Raw genomic sequence first — 23,402 nt, forward strand, 5'->3', positions numbered from 1 at the left:
AAGAAAAGGTCAGATTCTGGACGTGCTTTCTAAGAAAAAAACCAATGAGATTTCCCTGATGCACTAAGTAAGGGTTGAAAATAGAAGTATCAAGGATAACTCCCAAATTTGTGCTCTAAGCAAGTGGTAGGATGTGGTTGCCATTAACTGAGATAGGAAAGACCATTTATAGGTTGGGGGTGGAGGGTAAGATTGAGAGTTTGATTGCAGACATGACAAGTTGAGACAAGCATCTATGTGGAGAGGCAGTTAGATATTGTAGACTGGCAGTCGGGTAGTTCTAAGCTGATGTTGTGACAGAAGAGTCATCTGCACAGGGACTGCGTATCAAGCCATGATCTCCAAGGGGATGGCAAGGGCCAAACCTCGGGCACCTTAATTTTCAGTGGTCAGGGAGAAGAGGGGGGTCACAGGATGAGTGAGGATGTAGAAGAGCCAAGAGAAGACCTATAAAGGGAGTGTTTCCAGACAGAAGGACTTATTGACAAGGTAAAATGCAATTACAGGTCAGGTGAGCCACAGACCAAAAGGCCCAGTAGCACAGAAGTCACTGGGTAAGAGTTGTTTGGGTAGACTGTGGGGCAGAAGCCTGCTTGGAGCACTGCAAAGAGATGATGGAAGCCTGCAGCAGACAGTGGAGACGTTTATATGTGAGGGAGAGTAGAAAACAGAGCAGTAGCCAGAGGAGGAAGTGGAGTTACAAGAGTGATTATCAAGACAGGAAATAACCTCATGGTTAGAGGCTGCTAGTAATGAAGGAAAAAATGAGGACATAGGAGGGGGTGGGTGGCTGGAGTGATGCCTGGAGCAGGTGGCAGCAGAAGGCTTTCGTGCACCACAGAGGGGCTGGCCTGAGGCCGAGACATGCAAGGTGGGCCGGGGACCTGGGCCCTTGGCGACTTTTCTTCTGTTCACTTTACTTCACAGTGAGGAGTTTGGATTATTTGATTTTACCTTTCTGCCTTGAGATGATCTTGATAGAGATTTGGTGTGCAAAGACTAGAAGAATCTTAGGGTAAAAATCTGATGTTGATGAGCAAGCTCGTACAGAACGCAGTGAGAGCTTGTAAAGTCCCGTAGACAGCATTTTTCCCAGTACTGTTGGGAGTGTGACCGGCTCTGTCTGGACACCATGAACTGAAAGTTGAATATTTGTTCCTCATGAGAATCTGATGGACTATCAGGAGGTGTGTAATATGGCACTACTGAGGGGGAGCAGGGAGGGAGGAAGGAGGGGAGAAGTAAAAGAAAGAAAAAAGAGCAAGGGTGAGACTGATGTTCTTCCGTCTCTCCTTTAGAACTCTGGAGAAGATGGTGACACTTAAACTGTTCATCACGCAGTTGAGCCTGGTGGTGTTTGATGACCTCAGCCACCACAAAGCATCATCTGAGCTCCTGAGACTCACACTGGACCATGTTTTTCTCCAAGTGGCCCCCGTGGCTGGTCCCCTGCCCGGGGAAGAGGCCGTCGCCGCGCCCCTGCGGCTCCACGCCGTGGAGCTCTACTGTGGGGACCTGCAGTTGGACAACCAGCTGTACAGCAAGTCCAACTTCCACTTTGCTGTCCTGGTGTGCCAGGGGGAAAACGCAGGACCCGTGCAGCGGGCTAAAGTGCACAGCCTGCTGGCATCCGGCAGAGACCTGGAAGAGTACAAGAAAGATTGTTTCATCAAGCTTTGCCTCACGCTGAGCGAGGGCAGGAGCTGCCGCTTGGATGACATTAATGAGTTGCGCTTTGAGCTGAAGCCCGCCCGGTTCTACGTGGAAGACACGTTCGTGTATTACATTCGAACACTCTTCGAGACCTACCTGCCCAGCGGCGACCTGGCCGGCTGCCCTGCGGGCCCCTCCGGCGGGGAGCAGGTGTTGCCCACACAGGTCAGACAGCACGCCAGGGCCTTGGTGAATCCTGTGAAGTTACGGAAACTGGTGATACAGCCAGTGAGTCTCCTCGTCAGCATCCATGCTTCCCTCAAGCTGTACATCGCCTCCGACCACACGCCACTGTCCTTCTCGGTGTTCGAAAGAGGCCCGGTCTTCACCACGGCCAGGCAGCTCGTCCATGCCCTGGCGATGCACTATGCCTCGGGGGCCCTTTTCAGAGCAGGTGAGGTCACAGGCCAATGAGCTAGAGCTCGGGCCAGAGGGAACTGCTTCCAGGGTGCCTTATCGCCCTCAAGACCTAGGGAAGCGAGGCAGTGGGAGGGGAGGGCCTGGGATTTGCAGTTAGCCCGCAGTAGGTTGAAATCCACGCTCTGCCACAGGCAAGGCCTTGGGCAGATTATCTCCCCGAGTCTCGGTTTCCTCATCTATAAAATGGGTTTTAATATTTCCAAGAGGATAGAATAAAAGCCCTTGGCACATAATAAACACTGTAATGCAACTTCGACTTTTAATCCCATGTAGCAGATACTTTAGCAGCTCCCTGCAGGTCCAAAGCTCTGGATTAGTGTATTTGTGCAATTAGGAAAACTAACCCCAGGCCTCAGCCCCTGGGCCTAAAAGAAATCCAGTTGTAGGATGTTAGCTTCCTACATTACAGTGAATGAATAGCTGTAGGTGCAAAATTCAGAGGATTTGTGTGCTCGTAAGATGCATAAAGAGCTTTCTACCTATCGAGTGTGGCCCTGCCTATCTAGACAGATAGCAAAAAGAAAGTGGCTGGTGTGTCCGACCACTTTCAGCGCCCACCACCCCCACCCCGAGATGGAAAAGTCTGCTGCAGAGGGCGGGGGTGGCTTGAGTGTGCGTACAAAATGTCATATGGTAAGTACTATGCGCTGAAGGTTCCGTGCAGGGGACAGAGTGGTCTCCGAATACTCTGTGGTAGCTGGCATCAAAACACACGTTCCTCACCGAATTCACTCTCCCACATGATTTCAGTTTGATTATCCAGCCCCTCATGTTCCCATGAATTCAAGCAACAAACACCAACCGGAGTTGGCCTTGTGGGTCCTTTCTTAGCAAAGAACATGGTAGTCTTCCTTCCCGAGAGGAACAGAGGAAAGAAGGTCGATGACCCTGTACTTGGTGAAAGCATTCCCATACAAGTTTGATGTGATAGTAAATGGCCCCTGCTGTGGCCAGACTGGTGAGATTGCATTATCCCCACAGTGACATTCACAGAGTTAGTAAGGTTACCCACGCGCGTCTTAAGTGAAAATGACAAGATCAGGGGAGGGCCCGGCTGGGACCATTGTTTTGATAGCTTGCACAACAATGAAGAGAATGTTTCCCTCTTGCTAAGAAATCATTCAAAAATAAGCAGTTAACATTTCAAATTTAATAGATGGGTATATTTATAAACAATTCCAGAAACTTAACCTCTCAAGCAGTTTTTGCTTTTAGCATGCGAAGCAGGCCTGTAAGTTACCAGGCTCTGCTCTGGGGCCCAGCAGGACAAAGCCTCCCGCCAGGCCACCACGTAGTGCCAAGGTGTGGGGGGCACCCATGTGGGTAATGAGGGACCCAGCTGTGGCACTAAGGAGCCACATCCCAGTGGCCCGTGTGCGAAAAATGCTCTCTTTGTTTTGTTTTTTGTTCTTGATGAGGTTTCACAAGAACATTCTGTTTGGATTTTTTGTAATCCACCTAAAAATTCTCTAAGCTGTTGTCCCAACCTCCTTATACTGTGGGACAAGAAATTCTAATATAGAGGGCCAAGATCTTAGAGCCCCAGACAGAATGGGAAGATGCTAGAAGGTTACCAGCACCCAGGTAGGAGACTCCGCAGAGAATGTGTTAGCGTTCTTGTAGAGGAAGGGGTAGGGAGGTTGGCCTGGCGGTGAACAGGTTGCATCTGTATGGCCCGTGGGGCGGGATCCACCCATGAATTTGACTAGAAGGTTCTTGACCAGGATGGTCGAAATACCCTGACTTCATTTCTAGGGAAGTTTGTGGATTCACCTTGAAGAGGTTTTAAAAAATAAACAGTAATTAAAAATGAATGGCCCTATTTGAAGGAAAGCATGTAGGCTTTCTAATTTCCTCGGGCCCCTCTACAACCAAGTCTCGATTTGATGGAAAGTCAGATGGACATTCTTTTTCAACAATTTCCAAACAAATAAGCAAAAAATATATTTGCTTTTGGAGGAAAATAAAGGAGTGCCCTCGGATACTCACTGCCCTTTTCCGGCTAGCTCAGATGCCACCGAGAAGTAGCTCTGGTCCACACGTAGTGCTTCTGTCAGGCAGTGGTTCTGATCCAGGAGACCACACCCTGCCTTCTGGTGGTGGGGCCAGGCGCAGGGGGAGCCAGACGGTGAGCCTGGGTGGCACCCCTTCACGCTGGGCCCTTCTGCACTGGCTCAGATGGGCCCATTGTAGATGGTCTTTGCTTGGCAGTAGCTTACTCTCCTTTCTTTATCTGGGTTGTGAAGTCTATGGAGAATTAATATGTTTGCAGACCAATTTGCTGCCTGCAGGTGGAACCTTATAACTATTCCCGGTTAAAGGGAATCCGCTGTTTCTTTACCTACAGAGACTGTGAACAGTTGAGCCACACTTGCCTCCTCATCCTGCCTGGAAGAAGTGGAGGTAGAGACAGGGTAACACCATCTCAGATTCACCTCTGTCCCCATGCCTGCTCCCGCTGACCCCAGGGAGAGTCTCAGTCATTAGCTCATCTGAATTTATGCAAAGGGGCTAAAAGTACTTCACTTGCACAACTGCTGTGAGCAGTACATAAGCTGAGGTCCAGTACCCCTAGGCCAGCCCATTTATAGTCTTTGTCTCTTGAAATGATTCCTTCTTTTAACCTAAACCCTAGTGTTTTCCTCCTAATGTTCCAGAGAAGAGGAGTGGGCTAGAAATTTAAGAATGTCGCTGTCTCTATAAAGCTGGCCTAGAAATTAACCGGCAAGGCTCTGGCTTGCTTCTTGCAGCAGCCACACTTTCCTGACCCTCTGGGATCAGCAGCTTGTCCGAGGGTCTGTCCCAGATTTGTCCTCCAAGAATCTGCTGGTGAGGCAGGACTGGCTCCCGCAGGAGAGCACTGTGAACCCCAGGCTAGGGGACGGGTCTGTCCAGGAGCCTGTGCTTAGCCCTTGGCCTTGCCTGTACCTCCAGTGCTGGGGGGTTGGGGGGGGTGTTGTAGAGACCAAGCCCCTCCCTCCGAGTTCTCACCACAGCCACATTCCCACGAGGCGGCCTGCACCACAACCAGGCCAGCAGGCCAGCCCCTGGCAAGCCCCCGGCTCCACTAGGAAACCAGATCCAAAGCTCCCCTCCCGGGACACGGGAAGGGAACACTCCCCTCTCGCTAACCTAATCAGTATGTCCATGTCACCGATGTTTACACAACTGAAGCTGGGTTGAGGGGGAGACATGTGTCTGGCTCCAGCTCTGCTCCAAAGGGAAGCACTCAGCTTGGTAGGATTGGGAAAGATTAAAAATAACTCCTCTGTCCTTGTCAGAACTTTGCATCTCCTTTGCAACACCCCGTTCAGCATCTGGCCTCCTCCCCCACCCCCACCAGGCCTCTCCTCCTACCTCCACCCCCATGTCTCCGCTGCCCTGGGGTGGTTTTAAAGATAACTCCGCAGACTGCAAACACCTGCACCCTAAGAGGCCGCCCCTTTCTCGGGTGGCTGGGAGTGTGTATCCCCTTGCCCGCGGGTCCCTTTTAGCGGGAATATGGGAGGCTCGGGCAAGGAAGTCAGAGTAAAGCTATTTGCTAGGCTGCCAAAAGGATCACTTTGATTTATAAAGTATGAAAGTTTGCCATTTATGAATTCACAGTGAATGAGTTATTTCCCATATTTTGCTCCAGAGGAGCTTATTACATTCTCAATTCCAGTGTGAAAAATGAATTGCAGGGAAAATGGTCACTTTTCCCAAATTTTGAAAGTGCTGTATTTAAGGTTTTGGTAACCCCTTCCCTTTGGTCCCTCACAGGCTGGGTGGTTGGATCTCTGGAAATCCTCGGCAGCCCAGCGAGTTTGGTGCGAAGCATCGGGAACGGGATCGCCGACTTCTTCAGGCTTCCATACGAGGGGCTGACCAGGGGCCCCGGAGCCTTTGTGAGTGGAGTTTCCAGAGGAACAACATCCTTTGTAAAGCACATTTCCAAAGGTAGCTATTTTGGTTTCTTTTCCTAATGTCTCATTTTCATTCCTTGCCTTATGTTTTGCTTTTAAAGAACACGTTCAAGTTTGCAGTGCATGAACCGTGCCTCTACCTTTGTTTGGCCTGTCAGGTCGCAGTGAAATGTTGGACTTGTCACAAAGCTCACAGAGGATGTCTTATGTTTTAAACAGATCACTACTTGCCTGCATTGTGTGAAAATGTTTTCAGAACTTCAGAATTTTAAACCTCCCACTGGGAAAATGAGGATTGGCTCAACTGTTATTCCATGTGATAAATAAAGAAATATTAAAGGTGTTCAGGACTTCTGCTAAACATCAGAAACCCTACACTGTGTTGCCTCATCATTTTTTTTCATGTAGATACAGTTGTCATAACTTTGGGAAGGATATGGACACACTTGGACGTACATTTGGCCGCGGAAACCGTCCCAGCCTCCCGCCGGCATGCCACGTCAACAGTGCCATCTGGTGGCGCGCGGCTCGGCCGGCACGGAGGCCAAACTGCGCCGGGCCCACGTGAAGGGGCGTGTTTTCGTTTTCCCCGTATGTGCTTGATATTTTGGTCAGGTTGGCAGCGACTCGGGAACTAACAAGGGCCATCTGAGTCCTCTTTTCTTCTCAGCAGGAGGCAGGGAAAACAGGGCAGAGGGCTTCTCTCCCATAAAGACTTTTTAATGTCAACAGTGCTGCAAGTCTGTGATGAGTGGGCAGGTTATGGAAGTCTCTGGAAGGCTCGGATGAAGAGGAGCTTGAAACATGAGCACCCATCATCCGGAGGTCGGGGGGCTGGTGGCTGCTGGCAGGAGAATGGCAAGAGCAATAAATGGAGGCGTGTCGATGGGGACAGGCCCATGCCCCTGGGCCCCAGCCGTCCGGGAGGCCTGTGAGCCGAGGGCCAGAGGGACTCACGGATGAGTCACTGGTGGATTTCTCACTCCCGACACTTGAATCTTTGTGGTTCTGTTGTTTTTATTTTCAAATAAGACACCCGACACCTGCTGAATGGTAATTTTAGCCTACTGACTCATTGAATGTTTTTTACACTTGTTCTCCACCCCCCCCCACCCCCCCTTAACAAAATCTCTTTTGGTTTTTGATGTCTGTGTGTACACAGGGAAGTTTTCTTTTTAGGTTGTTGGTAAAGACGCAGCTGCAAAAATGACATCTTCCATTTTTTTCTTGAACTGGGCATCCACCATGGGATGAATTCACTGGTCAGCTTCAGGATCTGTCCATTGATGTCTTTCAGTCTTGCTTCACTGAGATCTCTGCACACTGGCTAGAGGGCTGGGTAGTATTCTGAGCAAGATGCTGAGATCCCTTTCTTAGGAAAACCGGACAAAATCGTGGCTTTCACATGACTTACTCCCTTTAGTGTCCTGCTTTCTTCAGGCAACATCCTGAGAATCAGAATTGCACATGTTGTCTCTGGCACATTCCTCATAATGTTCCTCAGAACATCAAATGATAGTTTACTGTCTCCCTTTGCTTTGTCTAAGCAGGGAATAAGTTCCATTCCTGAGTAAAAATGTTTCTTTACAGTCTGTGTAAGATTCAGCCATGGAACCTGAACCTTTAAAATGAGAGCAGAGTTTAACCTTCAATACTGGGCCTCCAGGAAGACTTCCAAACTACCGTGTTATCCAAGCCTTGACCACCTCAAGATGGTGGATGGTAGTTTCACGGGAAACTCTGTGTTTCTTTGGCAACAGAGATTCTCATTCTACCCCTTTTGAGGTGTGTCATCACCCTTATAAGCAAACGTTAATCTCCACCTCGTTTTTTTTAAATATTTTATTTCTAAGCTACCTCTACACCCAACATGGGGCTCAAACTCACAACTCCAAGATCAAGAGCCACTGGCACCACTGACCAAGCTAACCAGGTTGCCCCCTCCCCTCATTGTCTTAAGGCCCTTGCTTCAAGCTGCACAAAGGAAGCCACCGTCACTCACCCCCCGGGGCAGGTCAGGGGCCCAGGTGTGTTTCCGCCCCTCTCCCTGTGACCAGAAGGCCAACTCGTGTGCTCTTGTACCCTCAGGTACCCTCACCTCCATCACCAACCTGGCCACGAGCCTGGCCCGGAACATGGACCGCCTTTCGCTAGATGAGGAGCACTACAACCGGCAGGAGGAGTGGCGGCGGCAGCTCCCTGAGAGCCTGGGCGAGGGGCTCCGACAGGGCCTGTCCCGGCTGGGCATCAGCCTGCTCGGTAAGGGGGTGAGGGGCCAGGGCTGCTTGTGAACCCCTCCTTCCTGCAGCCGTTGCTGAGGCCCGGGGAGGCGGAGGCACCCACTCTGTTTCCTGCCCGCATGCCCAGGACACTGGGACCTCCGGGGCCTCCTGCCCGACCCGGAGCCTGACCCGGAGCCGGGGCACAGGAGCCCCACTCCCTGGGGGCGCCCCGTACCAGGACGGCAGCCGGGGCTGTTCGTGCTCCACAGTGAGCAGGGGGCGCCTCGTGAGGCTCAGGCCCTGCAGCCGCCCGCCTTTGCTCGAGAAGCACCCGAGCAACGTGCAGAGATGTCCTGTAAACTTCATTGAGGAGCCCACTGTCTCCTTTTGTTTTTTCAAGTGTGCGGCCCAGCCTGACTCGGCAATTACCAGTTTGTCAAGCAGCCAGATGGTACAGTTAGAGGCAAAGATTGCTGTGGATATTTCCAAATACTACAAGTGTTCGAAAAATAAGTTGCTTTGGAAAACTCTATAAAAAGGAAGTTTCAGAGCTGAAATTTCACAGAGCAGGATTTTCAAGGGTATCTTTTGTTTATTTGTTTGCAAAGGAATTTAAAACTGTATTGCTTGGCAGCCTGCCTGCTGCGGTCTGAAGAAGTGTGCATCTCTCAGAGATCAAAATGCCCGGAGGCCGGGAGAGCAGAGGTCAGAAAAGATGAGCTGGAAAGGATCCGTCCTCTCTCCAGTATGTGGCTCTACCCACCACCCTCAACTCCCGGCTCAGCCAAGGCTCAGGGAGGAAGTAGGAAGATGTTACAAGCTCAGGTTAAGTTACTAGAAATTGTCGAAGTCCTAACAGTCTGTGATGACGTGTGGAAACTGGGAGCTTGGGACTCCAGTTCCAGCTCCAGCTGGAACTGCTGGGTAAAGGAGTATTCTAGAATTGCCAGGGCAAGGCACGGGAGTTCCACACTCCAGAGGAGCGAGCAGACCCGGGCTGGGATGTCCAGGTCCTTCCTTTGTGACCTCAGGCACATTCTTACCTTCTCTAAACCCAGGCTGCTCACTGCTAAGTTGGGGCTGGTAATAACATTATTAGAGGTAATAATAGTGGTCCATCATGGGCCAGGCCTAGGGCCTGTGCTTGGTAAACAGCGTCACGCGCGCTTATTGTTATGTTATGGTTGCAAAGGAACAATAATAGTTGCCTCGTTTCAAAGAATGAGCCACCAAAGAGAGACAAGTGAGCAACAGCAGGAACATTTTTTGCTTTAGTTTTAGCTCAAGAGATTCAGTTGCTATAACCACAGGAAGTGGTGAGGGTTATGGGGGTGGGGAGCGCCTCAGGTCATTGTTTGGGGGCTGTGAGACCTCTTTTTGCTAAGAGTTGTGGGCTTCCATGCCATCTACTGTGGGCAGAGAGCTCCCTTTCCTCCATGCAAGCTCGTTTTGGAGCTTATAAGTGCTCAGCAGAGGAGACCTGAGCTGGCTGGCCTGTGGCTATGTCCCTTCCAACTAGTCTGTTCCGTTCCCACACAGAGATGCCCACACCCACTACCCAGTTGCCACTGTATAAAATTGTGCCTAGTGGTAGAAATCCGTAACATGAGGATCCATGGTCCTCCCTTTGTGGTGTCACATTTTTTAATGTGGCTCCCATTGTTAACCAGGCTAGAAAGTCCTAAAACTTGGGTCTTTGCCATTGTCACGTCTTACACATCTTCATCCATGTAAGGGGATCATTTAGTCTGTCTATAAAACCTCAGTGGGTTCGCTGTCTTTCCGCATCTCTGGTAATTTCCAAAAGCTCAGGAGTTCTGTGGATGTCCTAAATCCCTCCTGGGTGTGCACTGACTGCCGCTGCAACCACTGGCCTGACCTGGACCTCCCTCAGCACACTGAGCAGCATGCCCAAGTCTGCGCTCCTCAGACATTTTAGTTCCCGGTGGGCATCTCAGAGTTGGCTCAAGCCAGTTTCCTTCCCTCTCAGAGTTCAAGAATGCTCTGTGTCCCAGTTAATTACTGGGTCATCTCAGAACGTCTAGTCCTAGGACCACCTGATGTGTGACAGGAAGACGAGAGGAGGAATAGCACCAATCAAGTCCCCTCCCCTGGGAAAGTCTAGATTTATCACCATTTCATTTATCCCCAGAAATGATGTTCAAAACTGCTAAATGCAGTTAAGTTCCTGATTGAAGTTAGAGCTATTATCATATTGTTTGAAACTCGAGCTTAGTGAAGTCACAATATTAGTTTCTCGGTTTCTTCCTCTAGAAGAAACCTTAACAACCCAGTTAGTAAAACTGTTTTTAAAGACCACTTCAGAGTTGACAAAGCATTTTCATGTGTGTCATCTTATTTGGTCTATCTACAAACCCTAGGCATAGGTATGAAGTGACTTGCCCAGGTCACACCTCTACCAGGACAAGAGCCTGGGCTTTTCCACATGTCACCCACCCTGGAGGGTTCCACCCCTGGAAACACTCAGGATGTTGGAAGACTGAACAATTGAATGTTCCAGGGTAGGAAAAATACATTTTCCCAAACGTTTATGGGTTTGGTGGGCCTTCTTGCCTCTGTTTTGCCCTTGTGGGGACACTGTGGAGTGTTACAAGGTACTTGAAAAATCAAAGGGAGCCTTTAGCTGTCGTGCCCAGCCTCATCACCCCAGGTTGGTGAGGAAGTGTCAGCTTGAGGTGCCGCTGAGGCTCTTGGAAGAGCTCTACCACGGTTTGGAGAAAGCAGTGGCCTTGGGGAAGACTCTGTTTAGCCTGTGGAATTGAAAGCCTCATCAGGCTTTCCCACACTTACCAGGTCCGTTCCCCAAACACCCCCTTTCCTACTGCAGCGTAGAGTCTGTGCTGAGAGATGTGAGCTCTGTGTCCCCGTCATACGCCATGTTTCCTCCCAGACGTGACTTCTCTCTCATGAATACCAAAGGCAGGACGCCAGAGCTTGCCTCTCTGATCCCCTTCTCTTGGGCCGCTGCCTGACGTGTGAAGCACTCTGGGGTTGCCAGCACCACTGGGGGTGTGCCATGTGGGATCCCAACATGGTGGGCCTGTATTGGTGAATCAGGACAGTTTCCCTGGATGGGGGGAGAGATTGGGCGAGCAAGTGAGCCGTGCACCAGCACACGGCATTTTTGAGCAGTTCCTCTGCGGCCGCGATCAGCCATTAGCTAACTGACTGCAGCTAGTGGGGAATTTAGGGACAAAGAGGTGCTTCCTCCTCAGTGAACTAATGTGTTCTGTTTACAGCAGGCCCACCTCAAGCTGGAATACTTAATATCCTCTGTGTGTAGGTCTCATCTGTCTGCAGTGTTGAGCTATAGTGTCACAGCTTAGGCCTGTGCCTCTTCTGTCCTGAGTATTTTTAAAAGTATCCAAAATAAAATCACACCATGTGGTGAGGGCAGCACCAAAAGATCAGTAAGCCAGTGTTTTCTGCCTAAGGCTGGGGAGCTAGCCATGGAAGAGGTAAGGGAGGGCCCTTTGGGGCCTTGCCTAATGAAGCCTTCCTCCTCCAACTTGAGGGGAGCACAGGAAACACCCCCCCATCTCTGCCTCACCCAGCACACCGGGCTGAGTCCTCGGAAACTACCCCCAAGCCCCAAGGCGCGCTTCCTTCCTCATCTCCGTTCATCACATCACAGCTGTCTCCATGTGGCCGCCCACCCTGTGGGCCTGATGCCAACAAACAAGTTTGAGGATCACTTTCCACCACTTAGAGCCTCAGAGCAGAGTTGGAGTAGATGACAGTAAATAATTTACCAGTTGTGGGACTTAGCTGGATCATACTTAATAACAGAGCCTTCTGAAACCCTGCGAGGAGCTGCCTCTCTCAGGGCACGGCTGCAGACACCATGAAGTGGCTGCTGGTCTCTCCCGGCCTCTCGCGTCTCCGGCTCACACCTGGTGACCAGTGAGGTGTTGGTGTGTGTGACAGGCTCCCCGTCCAGGGTCTGGAGCCAGGCAAGGGCATGTGATCTGATGGCTCCTTCTCTACCTCTCAGAATCTAACACCTTGTCAGGAGGCTCAGATTTTCCACTCTCTGGGCCGCCCAAATAGTTTATCTATCAAAGCCACGGTGACTGAGCCTTCAGTGTGGCCAGTGTCTAGAGAAAGTGGGGGATCAAAGGGGAGTGTCACTGCGATACCTGTTTGCACTTAGAGGGAAGTTAGAAGTCAGAGCTCAGTGCCGGTCTCATGGCCATCGAGGCTCCGCATTCCTTGCCCAGGGTAGGCCTGGCCCATTCAAGGGAAGTCGGGGAGTCTCAGGAGGTAACCACCTGCCCTCCCACTCAATTTTAATAGTCTGTATGGAAATCTGCACTTGGGAAAAGGCATTTCTTAGATAATTTAATCTGTTGGTGAGTTTTTTACCTCAGTGTTCCTACTAACTGAAGCATGGAGACCTTTCAGAGACATTAGATCGTGACGTCACGAAAGCCACATTCCCTGATGTGATGCTGTTCACTTTGACCTGTCTTCTGTGAGAGGATTTTTCTGTGCTTGCCTCTGCTGTGCACCGACGGCAGCCACCACCCCCAGTAACACTTCCCAGCCACTCTGACTCCTGACTTGTGGGTGGACAGCAGAGCAGTGGAGGCCTCTGCGCCCCCCAGCCCAAGTGCCAGGCCAGGGCGTATCCAGGGTCCTGTCGCGGTGACCCCTCAGCCCTCTGCAGCTACGGCAGCGGTGGCCAGCTGTGAGTGGCTTCCTCCACCTCCCCAGTCAGTTCCTTAGAAGGTTTAGGAAGCATTGGTCCAGGCTGACCAACACTGAGAAACAGACCTGTCACCTCACGTCATGCTTAGTCTGTCAATACATAAATTTAAATGGCTCTGTCCAAATTTAGAGGAATGGAACCTATGAAGAACATTCCCTTTACAACTGACCTGAAGGGACTGGCCTTTGTTTTACTGGATTTTGTTCAGGAGAACATTACTTGAAATTAGCAGGTCATTAACAGAGACCTGGAAATCTCCATTTACCCAAGAGACTTTGAATTAGTGGCATTTGGAATAATGGAGTTTGACATGTACTAAAATTTCTACCAGGGGGACTATGCATTTTCCATTAATCCTAGCAGGTTTCAGTTAAAAACAGAAAATTCTGTCAAGAACTGTAATGAAATTTTTACCTCTTACTGAGCTAGAGAACCCTTCCACTCCATCACTGAAAGAAAAGGTGTGTGGGGGGGGGTACTGGTGAGGCCTTTATTAGATCTCGTCACAGGCCCCTCAGAGTAAGGGGGCCAAAGAACCCACAAGAGGCTGAGGGACTCCCCCACCACCTCGGTTCCTGACCTGGCTGCCCTCCAGGAGAACCAGCAGAGCAGGGCAGTGAGAACATTGTTCTGCAGCTGTTCTGAAGCAAAGAGTAAGTGGCCAGACCTCAGCTGAAGTGGAAAGGAAGGAAGTGTTTCTAAGACTGGCAAAAGGAGGAACCTGGTGGTTGAGGGCTGGGCTGTGGCTCTGCCCCTCCAGGCTGGAAGCCCGGTTCAAGCACATGACAGCTATGTGACCTGGGGACAAACCTCCATACATAACCTGTCTGTGTGCTGCGGCCTTACCTAGGAGCTGAGGACAAAGGCCATGTTGGCCCCCTAGGATTAATGACCTCATAGGATAAAGTCCCCAGCACATAGGAAGACTCACCACAGAGGAGTTATTACAGAAATAGCTGCAATACCAACCATTACTCTTACATGTTCATATATGAATATTATTAAAGAACTGCTCTTATCATTACTTTTGGGGAGAACAGGGACAGGGGATGGCCTCCTCCACTTTCTTCACGCTCCTGATGCGGTGTAAGTGATGAGGCTGAGCAGGCTTGCTCTCTCATGAGCGATTCTCCTCCCTACACTGTGTTGCCTGGTTTCACGAGTGTCACTTTGGAATAGTCTGACCCGTTATTAAATTCTGAACTGAACTTCACAGATCCTCACTGTGATGGACCAAACCCAGTCTGAACACCATGTTTTGATGAAGATCATAAGTGTCTTAGTAACCAGTGAACTTACATAATTGATAAGTAAATGTATAATAAAGAACTTTATAACAAAGGTGGGTTTTCGTTTTCAATCCAAATAAAACCGTTTTCTGGATGGAAGGTTGTCACTTTCTCAGGATTTGAAGCCCTAGTCCTCACTAGGGACTTTTGCTGTTTTTCAGGTGCAATTGCTGGCATAGTCGATCAGCCTATGCAGAACTTCCAGAGAACAACTGAGGCTCATGCTTCTGCAGGGCACAAGGCCAAGGGCGTCATCTCGGGCGTGGGGAAAGGAATCATGGGGGTGTTCACAAAGCCCATCGGAGGAGCTGCTGAGCTCGTGTCACAGACCGGCTACGGTACGTCATGAAGTGCCTATCAGGCCAGCTCAGACCTCACTGACTAACTTGCATTCTTATTCCAAGAACTCCGAGAAAGTCTAGGCCTTCACATGGCAAAACAGTGAAAAATAAAACATAAATCTATAAAGAGATAAGCAGCTGTCCTTCTCACCTCCTTATGCTTATTTATGGAAAGAGTAGAATTGTACTATAAATAACAAATTATAATAATTATAGACCCAAGAAATCAATTAGCAATTTCATTAGGTCTGTCTCACAGAATCTTTTTACAGTACATCTAATAAAATGGACTTTAATGACCACTTCTCGGCTTTTTGGCTAAGATCAAGTGTAAAATAGACTTTAATGTGAAGTAACCAGTAAGAGATTGAGGGCAATTGAGAGAAAATATTGAAAATATTGAAGCAGAGAATATAGAATCACTGCGTTTTCTGGTGACCAACTGGAAAATAGGTTACAAGGCAGGAAGGTATCTGTGACAGATGTACATCAGGAGAAGGAGAAAGAGGAGGGTGTGCACGCCCATGCCCACAGGGCCTTGGTTTACAAACTGCTGCAGACCCTGCGCCGAGTTCCTGGCCATGGACAGGAGAGGCACACAATCTACAACCAAACCCTTCCCCCAAGCAGACAGCTGAGTAGATCGTGGGCCTAGGGCACCACCGGCACTTGGAGGTGGCATGCCAGGCCTTTCCCACGCTTGTGTGTGCACACAGGAGTAACAGGTGCGTGTGAAAAGAAACACCTCCTCCCGTGCTTGCTCTCTACATTCTTGGTAAAGGACACTCAAGTGACTTAATAAACTGGTGACTAGAATCGTTGTTACCTTTTTACCTACGATCAGTGTCATCACTTTGGTCATGAAGCAGGCTGTCTGGCTGCCGTCACAGGCTGGGAGAGGGCCCTGCATCTGGCCGGCCAGTCTGAGGGGCACACTTCACCACAGGCGTCCTGCACCTCCGCAGATCTGACAGGAGGCGGCCAGATCAGGCATAAAAAGTGTCTGGAAGGAAGCGAGTGGGAGACGAATGCCCACACTCAGGCAACCATCCAGAGGGTTCCTTTAAGAGACCACACAGATGCAAACATGTGTTCCTCTTCGCTCCTCCCCTCACCGCCTCCCCCCCAACCATTTCTGTCTTTCTCTCCTGTGAATGATGTTTTCACTCACAGGAAAACGGACAAACAGAACTGCTGCCACCTCTAACCGGGCCCAGTTAAATTCCACCTTCTCGAATACTTGCGCATTAATAAAAACAGTACTCCTGTGGCCGTAGACCCCAGCGAGGTGCAGTCAACTCCTACTTCGTAAATGCCCTTGGTGTTGAAAATGCCATTGCTCCTCTCTGTGAGTTTGCCAGGGCTGAGGAGCTCTCCCTTATGTAAGAGCATCTCCGAACAGAGCTTCACATGGCCTTGTTGCTTTCCATCATTCTTGTAAAACTTTTATTACTGCACTGAAGGTTTTACAAACCACTAACTCTTAGTCTAATGACTGCCTCATTTATAAACATTTACAAGCCCTCAGAAAGCACACATGCTGTACCATCTTTGGTTCTGGAGAGTCTCCTTAGAGGCCTGCATGGCTGCTGCTGGGTGCCCTCATTTGGTACTGGCACCAGGGCGAGTGGGTCATAAACCAGAGGCCCTAAGAGTGCTCATAAATGTATATGGATTCATGTTTAACAGCTGGATTAAGTCACTTAAATGCTGTATCTAGGCAAACCGTGTGCTTTTGTGTGCAACTGTGTGTGTGTGTGGTGTTTTATTTGCCCAGCCACACCACAGATACAGAAGTATTATAACATTAAGCAAGGAAGTCCGCTAACAATCGTGACTTTTTTATCACATAAATTGTAATGGTGTGTGAGCTATTGCTCAGGACGATTACTCCCAGGATGCTATGCTTCCATTAATTGCCAGTCCTGTCGATGCTTGGACTGTGGTTCATTCATTGTTCAGTTTGTAGCTAACCAGAGTTAAGAGCATTGCAGTGTTTAATGATTATCTGTACACTTGCTTCCAAAGATTTGACATCATTTTGGATCCTGTAGCATTTTATGGATGGCTGTAAACAGATGACATCACTACAGCATGGAACTGGTTTCCAGAAAACAACTAGTAAAACTCTCTTACTTCTCTTACCACAGGTATTTTACATGGAGCTGGACTTTCTCAGCTTCCCAAACAGCGCTACCAGCCAAGTGATCTACATGCTGACCAGGCTCCAAATAGCCACGTCAAATATGTCTGGTAAAATGATCTAGACACTTGTTCAACTGCACATGTATGTTAAGAGGGCCTGCTCTGCTCTCAAGCTCATGGGCCCTGCTTTCAGGGGAAATCCAAGACTGCTTGCAGCATCTAAGGCAGCACAAGAGCATGTTGGAGCCACGGAGAGGCTGCTATCCCCAGATGTGGGGGGCTGGCCGCAGTACTCCCTGCCTCTCACACACACACACCCCAGGGGGCGGGTGGGGGGGCTGCCTATTGACAAAGAAGCCCAGAACTGCTGAGGGGACCTGGGATTCCCTGTAAAGCCCACATTCTAACAGAGGTGACCTTTTCTATTGGGAAGAAAAGGAGCCGAGGGAAATCTTTGTCCCCGGGAGGAGCTAGATTATGGTGACCAGAGTCAGTCTGAGAATTGAAGTGACAATTACATTTCAAGCTAAAATTAATAGATTGGTGAGAGCCCTTTGCCTTTGGGGAACCTTATGTGAGAACACCCCAGCCCTTGGTAAAGTGAGTGCAAATACACGACCATCTTTTCCAAACTGGCTTCTCGCCTCACTTTTTTCCTTTGAAACAGGAAAATGCTGCAGTCTCTGGGCCGACCAGAAGTCCACATGGCCCTGGAGGTGGTTATGGTGAGGGGCTCAGGCCAGGAACACGAAGGGTGCTTGCTGCTGACATCAGAAGTGCTCTTTGTGGTGAGTGTCAGCGAGGACACGCAGCAGCAGGCCTTCCCCATCACGGAGATTGACTGTGCACAGGACAGCAAGCAAAGCAACCTGTTCACTGTGCAGCTGAGGCAGCCAAGAGTGGCCTGTGATGTGGAGGTACGTTTCAGAAAACAGGGTGATTGTCGCTGACTGCTGTTAAGCAGGCACTTCTGAGCTTGCAGCCTCTGGAGTGGCTGCTGGAGACCAGCAGGGCTGTCAGAGGAAGCAGCATAGAGGGCCCAGGGGCCAGTGCAGAAGCAAGTGGGAAGGTGTGTATTGGAGCCTGTCATGGGGGAGCCCAGCAACAGGCCAGGTGAACTCGAGGCCTGGGGTTAAGCCACTGTATGAACTGAACAGGGCTTGGTTATCAGCAGGTGGGGGTGCTGGGGTAGACGGGACAGCAGAGCTCCAGACCCAGCAGGTCCTTACCAGATGGCTAGGGTCAAGGCAGCAATCCCATGCTGCTACTCCATGGAGCAGGCTCAGATGTGCTGCAGCAGTCTGGAGACAGGGGAGGACAGCCACAGAAGTGGGGATACCATGAAACAAGATGCAGCCAGTAGGCCAGACCTTCTCAAGCTCACAGACCAGGAAGTCTAATTCACTTCCTCCCCATTTCCACCCCAGGACTTCAGGGGTCAAAATTTTGTGCATAAAGCTCTTTGCTTGTACTGCTCTGTATTCTGTGTTCCCTTCCCCACAGAAGAGATTCCCATCTCCTATGTACTGTGGGGTACCTCCTGGGGACACTCCTTAGGATCTTGGGGCAGCTCCCTGGCCACATAGCTTCTGTGCTGGGTGCTGGCTCCTGGCTACACATAAGATGATATGGAGCAGATGCTCAAGCAGGGTGTAGTGGGGGTCAGGGTGAACCCTGACAAGAATGGCACCAGCTTCCTGCAGTCCAGCGTCAGGTGAACAGGTACACCCGTTTGGAAAACTGTTGTTCCTGCCTCCCTGCTGACTGCCTGAGCTGACCTAAGAAACAGACATCTTTGTCCACAAGCAAGACGAGAGTTAAATCAGTGGCAAGCTGGAGCCTGTTGGTCCTAACCTAGGACCTGAGTGGCCCCAGGAAAGGACAACAAACCTTCCTCTAGCAGGTCCTGCCCAACTCCTTATTCTCTTCCTGGTATGGGAGCCTGTCTCCCTTGCACCGTTTGGGTAAAATCATCTGAGAAGATGGAAGGCGGCCAACCACAACAACTCTGAGATTTCTCTAGCTTCTTGGATCCTAATCAGTCAGACTTTAAGCTGGGGCTTGGCACTAGATGTACATTGCTGCTTCGAGCTGATGACTTTCTGGGAATAAACAGAGGTCAGATGTCCAGGCTGACTTTAGATCTGCCAAAATCTTCTGATCCAATTGACAATAAAGCAGCAGTGATCTGGCTACAGGATTTGGCAGGGGATAGTATCATTATCTTCAAGTCCTTGGTCCTTAACGAGAAACTTCCAAGGCCCTAAGGAATATCTAGGACCATCGTTATTTCTTAGCTGCTTGGGAAATATTTCATATCTTAAGCTGAGACTGGAGATTCAGCCTTTGCTATTAAACTGTCTCTACCATCACCAACTGTGATCCTTCTCTCTGGCTTTTCTGCTGGAGGAGGGTCTGTGGGGAATTAGCATAGCTGGAAAGGAACAGACCTGCTTCTCTAGGGGTTTAATGAGATGATAGCTGGAGTCACCACTCCTACAAGTTGCCAAGGTTAATTGAGACCATGGAATCATGGAGTTAGAAGCAGAAGCACTGACACACTGGACACGGTGCTCAACACTGGTCTTCCATTGGCACTCAGGGCTAAGGGGGTTGGGGAAGGGTGAGGTGGGAGGGCCCATCATTGGGGATGGCTCCAGCAGAGAGGCAGGAAAAGAGGACTGTGCGCAAGAATACTGCAGGGCAGCTGCTGGGTTTGCCAGGCAGCACCTGGCACAGGACAGCAAAAGTAGGTATCCAGTATGCCTTCAGCCCCCAGATTCTGCTTTCTCCGAATCTTTCCCCCCTCTCCCCTCAACTCCTCCCAAATCCCGCGTCCGAACCCTGACCCTTCCCCCACTCACCATACGGTAGAACAAGATGCTCATTTCTTTCCCGTGACAGTACACCCTTCCTTACAAGGGCCCTAATCCAATGTATTTGCAAACCGGGGGTGGGGAGTTCACTCAGCAGTGCCCTGGGCACAGTGAATTTTCCTCAGCTGCCGTGCGTCCAGTCAGTACGCGTCACATACCAATCTAACGCACAGATGGAAGCTGGGCTAGGAAGCCTACCCACCGTCTTCCAGGGAAAACGAAGAGTATTCTAAGATCTTGTATAAAGTGGCTCTTCTGGTTTTTTGCTTTAGATACTAGGGAACACAGCTCCTTTGAATTTTGGAAGGAATTAATTTGTAGATGACATCATTCGGTATACTGAAATGTGGCAGGATTCAGATTTTTTAAATCAGCATTTGCTTTTCTTGGTTAAATGCAGCCATTTTTAGGGGGGTAATTGCTTAATATGCCTGGCACATTATTGAAATCCCTTATGAGAGGCTCAGAATGAGTCAGAAGGTCAGTTTATTCCTTGGCCAGGTTCCTTTCACAGCACGGGTTTTCCTGTGCTGCTGTTCAGGAGGAGCAATTAAGACTTTCTGTGTATTCAAAGCTTTCCAGCTAAATTCTGACCCCATCAAATGATATCATCAGAGCTCTGGCTTCTGCCTGCTGGTACACAGCTTTCAGTCAGCAAAACTTTGGGGGCCTTTCTTTTCTTTCCCAAGCTTAAAAATATGGGATCTGATTCCCTTTCTCTAGGGCAGCCCCTTTACTCCCTACCATCCCACTGGCTTTCTGCAGCTTTTAAAACACCCTTGGCTATCTCCGTACCCTACATAGAAACACATAAATTCTTACATTACTACTTTGAGAGCCCAAAAGCCCTCGTTAAAATATTTTTACTTCTTCAGAGTGGTCCTGCCAACATTTGGTAGGTATAGACCACTGGAAAGGTCAGTGGCTACCTGATTCCCACGGATCAGTGGCTTACACTGGAAACTTCCCCATCCACGTGATCTACACACTAGATAGCTACAGAATTTCAGGGTGGGAAGAATTTATAGCTCCAACTGCCTTTGATGGGTGCTTTCTTAGAAAATCGCACTTAAGAACTGAGGTAGTATATCTCAAGTTCTCCTGTTTGAGTTCCACTGAAGATGAGCCAGACTTTTATGAACCATAAATGTACTTTGCATCCTCCCCTTTTTTCCATAAAAATTTCCTTCCTCTGCCCAGTTTTTCTATTTTCTCTGGCTTTAAATCCTAGTGTTTATAAAAACAGAAAATGTTACAGTTCAAAAGGTATTTATTTTTTTAATGCTCTGTCCAAAGCCACTGGTTTGAAAAGAGGTGCTCTTCTCCACAATTTTTTTCTGTCAAACTGAAGAGATTCAAGGAGACAGGCAAACAACTTTTATTTCAGGGTGTGAGTCTAATGTTGATTTAAGTAGAAACACTTTTCTTCCTTGTTCCTGAGCTGGTTGGTAAAGAGCAGTGCTAGATGTTTAATGAGTTAAAATGTTACCAAATCGTCAACTTCAAACATGGGAATTTTACACACCAGATGCTTATTCAAAGGTCTTCTTAACAGTCTCATGCAGAGCTTCTGTTGTGCTCCTCAAAGTGTGGTTATTGCCACAGCTCAGAAAAAAAATAAAAAGCACGGGTTTTGCATAAAATGACTTTATCAGAAGACCTAAAGGCATAATACTCAGATGTATCAAGGCAAAAGCAAAAGGCATAATTTTGTCTTGGAAGACCCATTATGAGGGTTTGGCAACTGAAAACTTTTTTTGGATCCCAGGTGGATGGAGCCCGAGAGAGACTGTCAGAACAACAGTACAACAGACTTGTGGACTACATCACAAAGACATCTTGTCACCTGGCCCCCAGCTGCTCTTCTATGCAGACCCCATGCCCAGTGGTGGCTGTGGAACCTCTCCCGTCCACTGTGAAAACATATCACTATATGGTTGATCCACATTTTGCTCAAGTCTTCATTAGTAAATTTACCATGGTAAAAAATAAAGCCCTGAGGAAAGGGTTCCCTTGAGTCCTCTCTTGAGGTGTTGATCCCTGCATGTGCAATTTATTCTTGAAAAAGAAACTGAACTAGCTCTAATAACATCTAATATGGACACAGGCCAATACTTTTACAATTATAGGTAATTTTCCAAAAATTCTAAAATTAATTGATTCTTCTCCCTAAAACTATCATTAAAATGCAATGATAAAAAACAAAACAAAACAAAAAAACAACCTTGTTCCTTTCCCATTTGGAGATGGTGATTAAAAGAATCTCTGTGTTGTCATTTCATTACACATGTATTCTACCTTTTGCTAATGGTATTTGATAAAATGTTTACTATAATTAAGATCTGTTAACTCGCTGCTCTAACACAAAATGTGGTCAGGCCTTAGAATGGAGAGACTGGTTAAAACTTCATCCCCAACTGCATCTGTTTCTACGCTGAAACACTGTTTTTGCCCAATATCCTCCTCTACAAACATTTGGAATCTTTAAAGGATTTTATTTAAGTTGTTAAATTTATTAAAGTGATGCTCCTCTTTAAGCGAAACCTGCTATGTATATTTCCACTTTAAAGGCTACAGGTTACTGAAATTTACAAGACCTTCTCATGACTGTCCAAGTACACTGTAGAAAAAAAAAGTTTCATCAATTTATGTTTTAGCAAGCAAGCCTATGTGTCTACCAATGAAAACAGACCCAAAGGGCTCAGGTGAGTTTCTCTAGTTCCATAAAGAAAACACACTATTAGGAATTCCCTGTGACACACTCTCATGTTAGAGGTTTAGCAGAAGAATATTCATACTGTCCTGGGGTACTGGAGGGAAGGTCAAGAACCCTAGTGTTAACCTTAACAATGAGCCAGTTTATTTTGAATGGATCAAACATGAAAATATTCCCAATGTCTGATACTATTTTTGCATTCAGTCTCACATGTCATCAGGCATGGAAGTCACTGCATAATTGTTTCTGGAAAGCAAGACTGAATTCAGATTAAACATGAAAAACTGATTCTCCCATTAGTCTGTTGTGTCACACTCGTTTAGGAAAGTGACTGCTTTGTCAACCTCTAAAGTAACTATTTTTAAGAATGTATATATGTATTATTGTAGCTTTGTCATTTTGCATACTACTTCTAAGAATTGTTATATAAATTGAAAATAAAAGGAATCCTTGAATTACTGACCACATACAAATGTGTATTGTTACCAGGTGTTTTTCAAATGCAAGCTTTCACCAATTCCTGGGTTTAATACAGCTCACATTATTAGGACCCAAGAATTTCGTAGGAGTTAAAAAGGCTAAGAAACAGTTTCTGTTACCAAACAAAGTGCCAATCAGTGATAAACTTAGTTCAGGCTAAATACACTTAATTTTTAAAACTCTCAAAAAAATAAAAAAAATAAAAAAAAAAAATAAAACTCTCTGTACTATCACTCTGATCACCAAAAAGGATTAATATAGGGGAGAAACGTCATCCTAAGACTTCCCCCAAAATAAGTTCCCACACTCTCAATCATTAGCAGACACTAATAACTTTTTCTTAACTAGATATATATGCCAACTTATGTACACATACTGTTAGCTCTTCAATAAAGCAATACTGTTATTTAATTATCTATTATATCTGGTGGTTGATCCAGCAGAGCAACTACTAAACAGTGACGTGATGATGAAGCCCAAGAACATTATTTTTTTTTTAAGATTTATTTTTATTTATTTATGATAGACCGAGAGAGAGAGAGAGAGAAAGAGAGGCAGAGACA

At 48.1% G+C, this 23,402-nt stretch overlaps 1 protein-coding gene across 12 annotated transcripts in view; it reads left to right on the plus strand.

Moving 5' to 3' along the window:
• Nucleotides 1-22,832, plus strand: part of VPS13B (vacuolar protein sorting 13 homolog B) — a 733,948-nt gene extending 711,116 nt beyond the window's left edge. For all 12 annotated transcript variants that reach the window (XM_072773974.1, XM_072773970.1, XM_072773968.1 and 9 more), the window contains 7 exons: nt 1,299-2,107; nt 5,896-6,072; nt 8,127-8,297; nt 14,443-14,619; nt 16,773-16,875; nt 17,435-17,684; nt 21,412-22,832. In XM_072773974.1, the coding sequence (XP_072630075.1) occupies nt 1,299-2,107; nt 5,896-6,072; nt 8,127-8,297; nt 14,443-14,619; nt 16,773-16,875; nt 17,435-17,684; nt 21,412-21,660 (1,936 nt within the window). In that variant the 3' untranslated portion in view covers nt 21,661-22,832. The remainder of the gene's footprint in view (nt 1-1,298; nt 2,108-5,895; nt 6,073-8,126; nt 8,298-14,442; nt 14,620-16,772; nt 16,876-17,434; nt 17,685-21,411) is intronic.
• The last annotated feature ends 570 nt before the right edge of the window (nt 22,833-23,402 follow it).

Source organism: Canis lupus, chromosome 14 (genome assembly GCF_048164855.1).
Source record: "Canis lupus baileyi chromosome 14, mCanLup2.hap1, whole genome shotgun sequence".
In the NCBI taxonomy this organism is placed as follows: Eukaryota; Metazoa; Chordata; class Mammalia; order Carnivora; family Canidae; genus Canis; species Canis lupus.